General features: G+C 37.8%; 1 protein-coding gene across 1 annotated transcript; it reads right to left on the bottom strand.

The window, feature by feature from the left end:
- Positions 1 to 1,551: 1,551 nt before the first annotated feature.
- Positions 1,552 to 3,854, bottom strand: LOC141605913 (cyclin-dependent kinase F-1). The gene is made up of 2 exons (XM_074424839.1): positions 3,224 to 3,854; positions 1,552 to 2,625 (listed from the first exon to the last, which is right to left on the bottom strand). The coding sequence occupies exons 1-2, from the start codon at positions 3,719 to 3,721 to the stop codon at positions 1,705 to 1,707; spliced, it is 1,419 nt and encodes a 472-aa protein (XP_074280940.1). The 5' UTR covers positions 3,722 to 3,854; the 3' UTR covers positions 1,552 to 1,704.
- Between the last annotated feature and the right edge of the window lie 9,633 nt (positions 3,855 to 13,487).

Raw genomic sequence — 13,487 nt, 5'->3', positions numbered from 1 at the left:
GTTCACCACTGTTACTCTGTATAAAATTGCTGAAACCATTTTGTGTGTATATGTGTTGTAATAAATATACTTATGTATATAGTAAATCAAAAAAAAAAATTAAAAAATTAACCAAAACTTACATGTTCACGTTGTATAGAGTAGAAATAGATATTAAATTAATGTGTAAGAAAAATATATATTATTGACAATTTTTTCGTTTTAGAAGTAAAAACAATACATGAATGCTCTTATCTTGTAGTAGGTTAGTTATTGTATGTAACTAATCAGTATTGACCCAGTTGTAAGTATAAAAATGTTTAAATGGAATAGAATTATAAGGAATTAAGCAGTTTGACCCAATTGTAGATAAAATATAATGAAGCCCAAATATGGAATAGTTCATTTAGGCGGGAAAATATTAGAGCTTTCTTATTCTTTTAGTTCAGTGGGGATTTGAAATTTTAGTATAGAATAAAACTTAATATTAGTAATGTTTTGTATTAAGAGATAGAAAAAAGAAGGTTCACCACTGCTACTCTATATAAAATTGATGAAACTATTTTGTGTGTATATGTGTTGTAATAAATATACTTATGTATATATTAAATCAAAAAAATTAAAAAATTAACCAAATTTTACACAGAGCAGAAATAGATATTAAATTAATGTGTAAGAAAAATATATATTATTGGCAATTTTTTCGTTTTAGAAGTAAAAACAATACATGAATGCTTTTATATTATAGTAGGTTAGTTATTGTATGTAACTAATCAGTATTGGCCCAGTTGTAAGTATGTAAATGCTTAAATGGAATAGAATTATAAGGAATTAAACAGTTTGGCCCAATTGTAGATAAAATATAATGAAGCCCAAATATGGAATAGTTCATTTAGGCGGGAAAATATTAGAGCTTTCTTATTCTTTTAGTTTAGTGGGGATTAAGAAGGTTTTACTCAAAAAAAAAAAGGGGTAAGGAATTTGCGAGATAATCTAATTAAGTAAAGATTTCAGTATATATGTATTTAGGGTATATATTTTCCAATTAGTGTAGCTAATTAGTGGAGCCAATTAAATGTGGGTATATTTAGAAAAAATTTGGCTAGAGTATATTTAGAAAATAAGAATTAGTCAAATATAACATTGAGCGCAATTTTTTAGTATTCTTTAACATGTAGGGCGGGAATTTTGAGCGGGAATATTTTAGATGTGTTAATCTTTTAGTATATAGGGGATTATTATAGCTTAGGAAATTGTTCTAATAACTTTTTAGGTAAAATGGTTACATTTTCGTCTTAAATGAGTTACATTTTACTTCGTCTTCAGCTTGTGACGAAATGTACCCGTCAGAAGCAAGACGCTACAAATGAGAATTTGTGATTTGGTTTAGCCTGTATTATTATCATTGGCCAAGTGTGTCTTTAATATTTGAGCCACCATATCTTCCAAGTTTCACTGCATTGCTAGCACAGCATCGTCTCACTGTGAGAGAGTGGCTTTTTACACATGTCATCGGTACTCATTGATCAATTTTATATGGAACTCAGTTTTTTTGGTTTGAACTATGATCTATTGATCTGTAAAAATGTCTTCAAAAGTAGCTGAGAAGAGTACATGGCTTTTTTTTGCATATTCTTACATAAAGAACAGAAAAGTTCAAAATTGTTGATCATGCATCTCTATGATTACATGAAAAATAAAAGAATCGGAGCGCGCTCATTGTTCTCAATCAAATCGGATAGAAAATCCAGTGTCCGTCTTTGTGAAATTCACGCCACCGAATTCATCAAAATCAGAATCCGACCCAGTTTCTCGATAGTCATGCCAATCCCGGGGCGAATCCTCATCTGGGACCCACCTAGTTGAAGGAACTCTAAGCTCAGACACAGGAACCGGCATAGGCTCTTCATTGAGGTACTTATCATGCAACAACTCCATTGCAGTAGCTCTACTTGCAGGGTCAAAGCACAAGAGCTTCTTAACTATGAGGATTTCATCAGGAGACCTCCCGGTTAAGCATCCTTCTACTCCCACCGGTTTCTCAATTTTATTAAAAGATATCATTTTATAATCAGGGAGGTTCGAGCAACCAGGAAAGTTCTCCTCGGTTAAATTACCTAAAGTGTTGAAAATCCTTGCTAGCTGATCGATATCTGAAGTTCCAGGAAAAATGGGTTCCAAACTCAATAACTCTGCGAAAATGCATCCTAATGACCAGAGGTCAACCTCTATACCATAGTTTGTGGATCCATAGAGCAACTCGGGAGCTCTAAACCATCGGGTCCCAACACATGAAGTAAACAGGCCGTGGTTATCCTCGACACCTTCATATGGGTCACATGAGTATGAACCGCCGAAGAAGTCGTCTTCTAGTTCACTAGCAGTACAAGTAGCAAGACAGGAAAAATCTCCGTCAGGGACATTGGATTCCTTATCAGTATCATCTATGGTCGGGTTTTTCTCCTTTTGCTCAATCAAGTTCCTGAAGAGTTGCTCTCTGTTGGCATCACCTTGATTTTCATTTGCACGAGCCTGTTGGACCAAGTCATTGGATGTACCTGGTTCACTTTCGGATGGGATAGTGTGCTGATTATGTTGCAGGTCATCCACGGAAGTAGAAAACCCTGGATCCAAAAGAATTCTTGCCTGAAAAGTGATAAATTGAAAAAGCAGTCAGTCCTCTGTAAGACGATTGATTAAACATAGTTACTAATTTACTATAACTATCCTTAAAGCGGCGCATAACATGAAATGCTGCCATTCTAGAAAAAGACAAGTATTCGGAACTCACTAATCTACTGTAAAACCGCCAAAGAATCGTGTTACTAGCATTTACCCAGATAAAAAAAAAGGGTATAAAAGACGATATCATAGCAGATTAGCAGACAGTTCAATATAATCCAAAAACTTTCTACTTTTCCAATTGTCACAGCCTAATTAATCAAATTCTATAAGCTTTGACAATAATGAATCAAACTACGAGCAAATTCGGGTCAATAGATCTCAACATCATCATCAGTACAGCTCTGAAAATATAGCAGAATCAAACCTCATAAACACACAAATCAGCAATCCCATAATATGAACTTCATACAAAAGTTTCAAATTTTATAATAACAATCACATTGTAAACTCAACATTAAAAAGTTTCAAATGCAAGTTGTGCCCACAATCTAATAATTTGGGTCCGCTGACATGAATCATCATTTAAAACGATAACCATTTTCGATATTAGAAAACAAACCTGACCAAAATCAGCCAATTTAAGAACACCATTCGCAGAAACAAGCAAATTAGAAGGCTTCAAATCTCGATGAACAATATTACTCCTATGACAAGCATCAACCCCAAGCAAAATCTGGATCATCCACCGCTTAATTTCCCCAACAGAAATCCCACTTTCTTTATCCCGACGCTTTTTCCCGTCGGAAATCACCGACGCTAAATCCGTCGGTAAATACTCTAACACAAGAACAGCATCCTCGTCTTCACGCCAAAAGTACTCGATCAAAACGACGACGTTTGGGCAATTCTGTAATGCCTTTAGGGCCTCGATCTCGCGGAAGGCGCTCTGGTAATCGTGGATTTCTTTGAGTGCGACGGTTAGACCGTCGGATTTCCGTGACGCTTTGTAAACGTCGGAATAAGCGCCAGAACCAATGCGATTATGGATGTCGAATTTAGAGGTGATTTCTTTACGGCCGTATATGCTCCAACTCTTTGATTCAGTTGGTGAATCCATTGTTTTGTTGGATTTTGATTATACTGCTAATAGTAGCTATGGAGTTTTTAAGAGGATGAAGGGGAGAGGGAAGAAGAGAGTTTAGCGTGATGAATGGGTGACTGGGGGAGTGTGCTAGTAACTGCCTTTACGCGTCCAGGATTTGTAATTTCTTCTCTCTTTAAAAGGGGATTGGTGGTCTCCCTCGAACCGGTCGTATCTGTCTTGAAGGTAAATGGGTCAAATATTATCGTATAACGATAGATAGTGTCCTAGGACAAGAGTTTCTCATTTTTATCTCATTTATCTATTTGGCCGCATACCCGTCTTAAACTAGAATGAATATGTGTAAAAGAAATCATAAATATTTGACATAATTTGAATCCATTTATGATTACCAGAATATCGTTGCTTGTTACTTGTTAATTATGCTTGCGGATTGTTTCGTGTTTAGTAGATTATTAATAGCAGAAGCATATTGATCAAGTAGATTGTAAATGACAATTTTAATTAATAGGAGTATGTTTGTCTAGTATCCCCCTACTATTAAGAGAATAAAAATTCTCTTAGTTTTCTCGCCTAAAGAAACTTCTTCTTAATTGGGCCTATTTTTCTGGATACTACTAACACAACAAGATTTGATGGATTGTAAATTGTGGACCTTATACGTAGCCCACTTTTTCTATCTCATCTATCAAAGTAAAAGTTATTAATAGCCCATAATTTTGGACTCTACATGTCATATTATAAGCTAGATGAGTGAACTTGATTTCGTATAAATTTAAATTTATATTATATTTATATGTTACCTATTTTGTAAGAAATCATCAGTTATTTATTATGTAAATTTTTGTCTTAGTAATATGAACTATTTTTTGAAGGATGTAAAAACACTTATGTATTTTCTATTAGAAATAAAAAAGTGAAAACATTATTTTAATAATTCGTAAATTGTCTTTTTCGACGCGAGGAATAGTTTTTACTGCTTTTCGTTTTAAGGTCAATACGCGTTTTAATAAAATTATACAACTAACTTAATAATTGTACTATTAATGTCATAAATTAGTTGCATGTAACGGTATAAAATTATTGTGTTATTTTTAATAGTAAAAAAATAACTTAACTTCAAATGTCTTCTTATGGTAGTAAACTTTTTTTTCAACCTCTTATTAATATTATATTTAGTAGATTATAACATTAAATTAAAAGTATACTTTATTTATGCAAATAATTTAATTAATAATATCTCTTTATAAAATAAATCTAAAAAGTACCGTGCTATAGCACGTGAACTACACTAGTATTTTAATTAACAGATTTAGTAACAGTGATGATAATCAACAAATTTAGTTAAATAGATTTTTTTTTCTTTCAATCTACTAAATGAACATGCTGGGGGAATGATATTGTAAAACAACAGATTGTAGCTCAATAAATTATTTCAATGTCATTTACAAAGCTTAAATTGGTAGATTGCAGTCAAACATGCCAAAGGCCTTAGATGATAAGCATTTTTTTCCGGATATATGGTTCACCAAGCATGACATTTATAAAAGTGGAGTAAGCATCTTTAGTGGTAAGCCATAAGTTATTTTAGTTAGTCTTGCTGAAGACGGGTCGGAGTAAGTGACGGGTAATGCCACTCACAAAACGGATAGGGGGGACAAGGTGGGGCACCCCCATGTACTTCCCTCTCTCCTCTATTTGGGTCATTTATGAGAGGAAATGGTATCCGTCACTCCAAAGTGACGGATACGTGCCGTCTTCAATGAGATTTTGTGAAGTTATTGTGGCTTGCTTTGCCACATAAGAATTTTCAACAATATTGCTTGTAAGCAGGATACCGCTCCAATGGTGAGGGACATACAATTGTAGCTTGACTTGACCCACTTAAAATAATCGACCAATGAAAAGAAAGCTACTTGAAATCAAGCATGTAGCTTGGTAGAGCAGGTGTAGCTTTCAAGCGGATCGCATTTTTCCTAATCCAATGGTGAGCAAACCGCTTGAATTTTTTTTAAAATTGCAAGCAGGTCCTTCTTAGTAACCATTAGAGATCCTAAGAGTTTGATTCTCTATTCCATAGTCATGTTCCTTTTGTGTTATTCTCCTTATCTTTCAAATAATACTGGCGTTTTCTTTTCCATCACCTTATTTTGAAATTGAGTTGGGTAAGATCACAGTTCAAATTAGTATTAACATCGAGACAGTTATGATGTTACATATAACACTACTACGAAAACGCGGGATACTGACGGCCAAAATCAGGCCGTACTGACGGCTTTTCCGTCAGTATTTCCATTTCCTGACGGAAATTCCGTCAGTAACCAGGGTCAGCTTATTTCGTCACTAAAATACGTATCATGACGGAATTTCCGTCAGTAAATCCAAATAATGATGGATAACTGACGGAATAACCGTCGTCTAATACTAGCACACAACTGACGGAATTTCCGTCAGTATTTTGATTTACTGTAACACTACGGATTTTGTTAAGTTGTATACTCGTTCGAGTAGAGCCTACTCGACCGAGTAGTGTTAATTGTGGAGTCTGTTTTGGTTCTGCCGAGTAATACTCGGCCGAGTATGGAGAATACTCGACCGAGTAGAGGATACTCGACCGAGTATAGCTTTACTCGACCGAGTATCCGTTCTGGCGAATGTTATTTTATCGGTTTGATTAGGGAATGTTAGGGTTATTTTATATTCGACGTCAGTTTCTAAAAACATCACTTCCAACCCTAATCATTCTACGATCTCTCCCTAATCACTCCCTAATCATCCTCTAATCTCGTTGTGTGTGAAAATCGTCGTGATCCTTGCGTGTAGTCTCTTATTCTACTGTTGGTAAGTTTCATTCCCTTGTCATTTGTATTATTTTGGGGTTACTGTATATATGGAATTGGGGAAAATGGGATTGTGCAATGTGTAATTGTATTATGTGATTATTGTTGTAGGTGACGATGTGATATTTGTTATGCATTTGTATGGTTGATTGCAGCGTAAGCGGATTGCGAAAAGGTAGGGTTTCCCTACTCAGTTCTTGTGTAATTGATTTGAGATATTTGTTGTATTGTGTATGATTGTTGTCTGCTGATCATCAGAGTGTTGGTGTTGTGGTGACGGTGGTGATGTGGTTGTATTGTGACGGAAGTGGTGTTGGGACAGCTGTGATAATGTTGTATGATTGTGATTGTGGTGGAGTCACTTGCGGGAGTGGCTTCACACCCTAGTTCGCCCTCCGTGGAACCCGCCACGGGAGGGGATGTGCACATTAAGGGACAGGGATTGTTAGTCGCTCGTTGATGAGCTGGACTAGGTGGGGATGGGTGCGGTCACCCATCGGCGGCGAGGATTACTGTTGCGATGGGTAATCTGGCAGGGCTACACACTTCGGTGTGTAGTCGGTTAATGTGTGATATCGGGAGACGGTGATGGAGGATGATCAGCCGGTTACATTATTTGTTTGTCTTATTTGAATTATGCGGTAACTGACCCCGTGTTGTTGTTTTGTAAAACCTGCGGTGATCCATTCGGGGATGGTGAGCAGATATGACAGGTAATGCAGATGTTTAGTTATGGGACAGACATGGGGAGACATCACTTCGAGTCTAGTTTCCGCCGTCACGAGTTTAGCCGTCAATGATTTCAGTTGTATTAAAGGTCTTACACTTTTAGTTTGAGTTGGTTTGAGATGATGTATTCGCTAACTCTTTATACTTTAATAAATGTTGTTTGGAAATTGTAACTTTGATATACTAACCTCGGGAAACCGAGATGGTAACAACCTTTTATGTTAGGGTAGTCCTTGGTAAGGTACCTTGGTATGAGGGGGTGTTACAAAGTGGTATCAGAGCCGACGTTTCTGGCACCTAAAACAAATGAACCCAATGAACTTAGGGAGTCTAAATAAAATGAACCCGGGGAGAGTTGTTTGGAGCTGCCGCAAAGACTTGGGAGACGTCCCGAAGTCGCATTAAGGCCCTTACGATCTCAAGCCGGTCACATGGGGGGAAATTGTTGTATGTTGAGTCATGTGTGTTTGATACCTATAGTTGGAATCTTGTGCATGGTTGGATGAAATGATGAAAGGAGTGGAATGTGATGGTCGTTGAAAGATGTATCGAGGATTTGTTGATGTTAAACTTTGAGCATGGAATATGTTGGCATGTTAAGTGTTGAAACATGGTAAAAATATGAAGGGTGAATTGTGAATTGTATCTGGTTGATATTGAGCATGAAGAATGTGAGCATGTTACCTGTTTAATACAATGTTGAACATGAAGTATGGTAGTAGTACATGTGCATATGAGCATGATAATTTTAATGCTTGATTGTTGGTAGAAGCATGTGATTAAGGTCATGCGTCTATATATGTGAATGTTGTGTTTAATTTTAATGTGAGTATGATAAAAGTGCCTCTATGTACTGGTTTCTTGAAGTATTGAGTTGTTGTTGTTGCCTTATGCATGTTCAAATTGTTTTGGTTGAAAAAAATTTGATTTGTATGAAAACCGATTACGGAAGGGTTGTCTTAAGACTGTCATAAGTCGAGTTCTAGAAATTATATGGCTGTAATTCCAAGTTGAGGTGATAGCTTGTCTTCTTACGATTCTAACGATAGGTCACACGCCCAAAATGACCAAGTAACGAGTGAGATATGACTGTTTTACGAAAACTGGACGGTGCTGAGAACTGCGCCGATACTCGACCGAGTAGTCCCTACTCGACCGAGTATCTTTTATACTCGACCGAGTATTCCATATTCGGCCGAGTAATCTCTCTGTGATAAAACTGTTTAGCGTCTGGAGTCGTGAACTCGGCCGAGTAGTCTCATACTCGACTGAGTAAGGTCTACTCGGCCGAGTATTCCCAATACTCGACCGAGTAATCCTTCTGCGACAATTGAGCTTGCTTCTGGAGTCGAAAACTCGACCGAGTAATATAGTTACTCGACCGAGTACCTTGTACTCGACCTAGTATGTTCTGTACTCGACCGAGTACCTTGTTGGGCGGCCACTTGAGTCGGTGGCTATGTTCTCACTTTTGTTTTGAGCCGGTGGCTATGTTTTTACATTGTTTTGAGTCATAGGGTATATACACATGTATGTTTTGAGTCTTAACGCATTCTTTTATATGTGAGACGGTCTTGATACGTAAGTTACCGGAAGTTATGACATGGAGAATGACGGCTTATGAGGGACATGTGTTGGGTAAGGAAGACATGTGTTAATGTGGTTGTGAAGGATAGTGGAAAAAGAAAAGGGAAGAATGATGAGCTAATCGAGGTAAAGAGCATGTTTTGTGAGATATGACGAGTGATATAGTCGTGTGTTGAGTAGTATAAAAGTAAGTGTATATGGGCAAGGGTGATGTAAGTGTAAAGAAGCATGAGAATGAAAGATTGAGATAAGGGATACGAATAGTGGCATAATTGGATGTGTAAGGATTTATGGAGGAAGACAGCTAGGATAGAGTTGCTTAAGGATATATGTAATGGAAGGTTGTTGTAAGAAGATAGGAAAGAGAGGTATATAGTGAACTTAAAGAAAGTTATGTCGCGATGTGGATTTGTAGATAGTGGCTAAGTTTGGGAAGTTGGAATATCAAGGGGTGAGCCTAGTGTGTAATTCTTTGGACAAACGGTATGAAGTGAATTTTGGTTTCTAGAGATGCGAAAGGGAGATACGACTAATTGAAGAGTAACTGTTAGTGCGTGGACTTGATGGTGACAAGGGTGATTGTGAAGCAAGATGAGAGATGATAAATGATAAGGAGAATGATAAGATATTGATATGAATTAATGGAATTAGAGTTGTGGAGCTATGGAAAATAAACCAATGACTAAAGAGTTAGGTAGAAAGAGAAAGGAGATGACTTATTAATTGACATTATTGAGTAAAAGGAGGGAAAGAGGGATGGAAGTAAGTTGAGAGAACGTTGACCGGAGTTAAGGAGCATGAAGGTAGGAAATTATGAAATGTACGATATCCCCACTAGAGGGTGTGAGTTAATGGTTATATAGGAGAGCAGGACGACGTGTTAGCCGTGAGTTTCGAGGTATTAAGGGAATAAAAAGTTTGTGGAGTGTTGCAAGATCTGAAATTTTGGTGGAGAGTTAGGTAGTGATATGATAAAGGATAGACTTGGGAATAATGTTGAGGTATGTTTTGTTGATGGATTGGATGTTCGTATTTGGGATGATAACCAAAGAGAGGAAACAGATTGTGATATTTAGAAGTGATAGTAAGAAAGTAGTCACATGAAGAATGTTGGTGTCATAGTAGTGTCACTAGTGGCTGAGGATGATGTTACTTTGGGGAAATTAGTTGTCCTAATGAGGTTGATTTTGTGGAGGTGGTTAGTATGTTTGGTTGTGAGGAAGTATAAGATGTGGATATACGAGGTGTGTTGGAAGTCGGGTAGTGCGATGTTATGGCTACATTTGCCGGAGGGGTGATAATTGTGTGTAAGAGAAGATATGTTAGGAAGGGCACCTGAGTTAAGTCCGGATAAGAGATATTCATTGTCAAGTGGTAACTTACGTGATCAGGATTGACTAGTTGGATGTGATTACGGGTCTATGATATGTGTAAATGTTTGTGTGAGGTTCTGACCTCACAAGAAGTGGTATTGTGTGATAATTATAAAGTTGTTATATGAATGTTTTGTAATTTATGTTGGGTACGGTATACTAATGGAATGAGGTTAAAAAGGTAATAATTTGATTGATCTGACATGGATAGTTAAAATTGTATGTGTATTGATAATACATGTGATTCCGTGAAATGGTAAGGATGATGTTCATGAGATTCTTGTCAGTTTATTCCGTATAATATGTTGTGTTATAATCTAGTAAAACGGGTTTGAATGAGTTTTCTTGTTCGAAATGTCATACTGAGTCAGTGTTTATGGGAAATATATGTGATTGTGATGTTTATCGATATGGTTGTTGTGCCTCGAGTGGTGATCCGGGCATGGTACTTCATGTTGTGATGCGGGCATTTTCGCACTGCGGTGCGGCTGTTGGTGGCGGTGTTGCGATGCCGTCACCGGATGTGGTGGAGTAGGCGGGATGATTATGATTCGAGTTTCGACAGTACATACCAGTTATACATAGATTGTTGTTTTGTTTGATGTTGCTTCCTACGAGTTTCAGTTTGTGCAGATAGACAGTTGTCTTGTTATTGATGTTTTCTTTACCAGGTTAAGTTTGGGAATGAGGGTAGAGTATGAATCGAAATAGAGTTGTATATGTTTTCGTTGTTGTCATGGTATAGTGACATTATGTTGATGGGACACGGTTGTGAGAGGTTGTTACAGTAATTTTGATCTTGTTCTAGATAAGGCTTTAGTAGACATGGTAATGGCAAGTGATTCGTAAAACATGTGTGGTAATGATCTGATATATGCAGGTGGTTCATAATCCTTTGTTGAGACAGTGAGTGTAGGGTGTTGGGTAATTAGTGTCGTGTTAAGTTATGTATGAGTCTTGCGGTAATGAAAGAAAAGAACGTGAGGATCTAGTGTGAGTGTACGTAACAAGTGTGGAGTGTGAGTTATGCTTTTGGTGATATGAGTTTTATATAGTTTATATAAAGATGTGTGTCATGTTGCGGTAATGTGGAAGAGTTGAAGTTTTGGGTTAAGTTAAAGATTTTGAGGTATAGGTTAGGGGGTGTGACGAGTGAATTGAAGGATGAGAGCTGTTTAAGTAAGAGAGCCTTGCATGTAGGAATAGTAAGTGTTTAGATTATAGGCGGGTATCTTTCACATGTGGTGGTGGTGAAGATAATGAGAGGTTTAGCTAAGGATCTAGTATTAATGAGTTACGAGGACGTAACATGTGTCTTAAGAGGAGTAGGATGCGGCAAAGAGCGTTCGAGGGTTGTGCATGTCATAATATTATTGGACGTAGAGTGTTGGTGTAGCATAAGGAATGGATGGGTACATATAGTGGTTGATGGTGTTAAAAGGCCATGGCTGTGCTTGTAGTAGTTCGATGTTTAGGAGTATGAGAATTTTTTCGATAGTGTTGATAAAAGTGGATGATGATATTTATGAGTTCGAGAGTTTTGGCAGCTGGACGATGATGTTGATGAGTGTGAGTAAACTTCGAGGACGAAGTTCCTTTTAAGAGTGGTAGAATGTAACATTCCGTTTTGATGGTTGATCTTCTTTTGTGGATTGTCTTGGTATTGAGTGCTATTGAGTGTTATGGAAGTGAGACAAGACTGGAAACATTATTTTGTGGTTATTCGATAATGTTATGGAGTCTATATCGAGAGGATATGTTATCTAGTAAGCGTGGTTAGTGGAGCTGGTGTTAGGTGTCCTTGTTTTATAGGTTGGGTTGGAACTTCGGGGACGAAGTTCTTTTTAAGGGGGGAAGATTGTAACACTACGGATTTTGTTAAGTTGTATACTCGATCGAGTAGAGCCTACTCGACCGAGTAGTGTTAATTGTGGAGTCTGTTTTGGTTCTGCCGAGTAATACTCGGCCGAGTATGGAGAATACTCGACCGAGTAGAGGATACTCGGCCGAGTATAGCTTTACTCGACCGAGTATCCGTTCTGGCGAATGTTATTTTATCGGTTTGATTAGGGAATGTTAGGGTTATTTTATATTCGACGTCAGTTTCTAAAAACATCACTTCCAACCCTAATCATTCTACGATCTCTCCCTAATCACTCCCTAATCATCCTCTAATCTCGTTGTGTGTGCAAATCGTCGTGATCCTTGCGTGTAGTCTCTTATTCTACTGTTGGTAAGTTTCATTCCCTTGTCATTTGTATTCTTTTGGGGTTACTGTATATATGGAATTGGGGAAAATGGGATTGTGCAATGTGTAATTGTATTATGTGATTATTGTTGTAGGTGACGATGTGATATTTGTTATGCATTTGTATGGTTGATTGCAGCGTAAGCGGATTGCGAAAAGGTAGGGTTTCCCTACTCAGTTCTTGTGTAATTGATTTGAGATATTTGTTGTATTGTGTATGATTGTTGTCTGCTGATCATCAGAGTGTTGGTGTTGTGGTGACGGTGGTGATGTGGTTGTATTGTGACGGAAGTGGTGTTGTGACAGCTGTGATAATGTTGTATGATTGTGATTGTGGTGGAGTCACTTACAGGAGTGGCTTCACACCCTAGTTCGCCCTCCGTGGAACCCGCCACGGGAGGGGATGTGCACATTAAGGGACAGGGATTGTTAGTCGCTCGTTGATGAGCTGGACTAGGTGGGGATGGGTGCGGTCACCCATCATGGCGGCGAGGATTACCTGTTGCGATGGGTAATCTGGCAGGGCTACACACTTCGGTGTGTAGTCGGTTAATGTGTGATATCGGGAGACGGTGATGGAGGATGATCAGCCGGTTACATTATTTGTTTGTCTTATTTGAATTATGCGGTAACTGACCCCGTGTTGTTGTTTTGTAAAACCTGCGGTGATCCATTCGGGGATGGTGAGCAGATATGACAGGTAATGCAGATGTTTAGTTATGGGACAGACATGGGGAGACATCACTTCGAGTCTAGTTTCCGCCGTCACGAGTTTAGCCGTCAATGATTTCAGTTGTATTGAAGTTCTTACACTTTTAGTTTGAGTTGGTTTGAGATGATGTATTCGCTAACTCTTTATACTTTAATAAATGTTGTTTGGAAATTGTAACTTTGATATACTAACCTCGGGAAACCGAGATGGTAACAACCTTTTATGCTAGGGTAGTCCTTGGTAAGGTACCTTGGTATGAGGGGGTGTTACATTTACTGACGGAAATTCCGTC

Source organism: Silene latifolia, chromosome 10 (genome assembly GCF_048544455.1).
Source record: "Silene latifolia isolate original U9 population chromosome 10, ASM4854445v1, whole genome shotgun sequence".
NCBI lineage: Eukaryota > Viridiplantae > Streptophyta > Magnoliopsida > Caryophyllales > Caryophyllaceae > Silene > Silene latifolia.
This window is presented reverse-complemented; position numbering and strand designations above follow the sequence as displayed.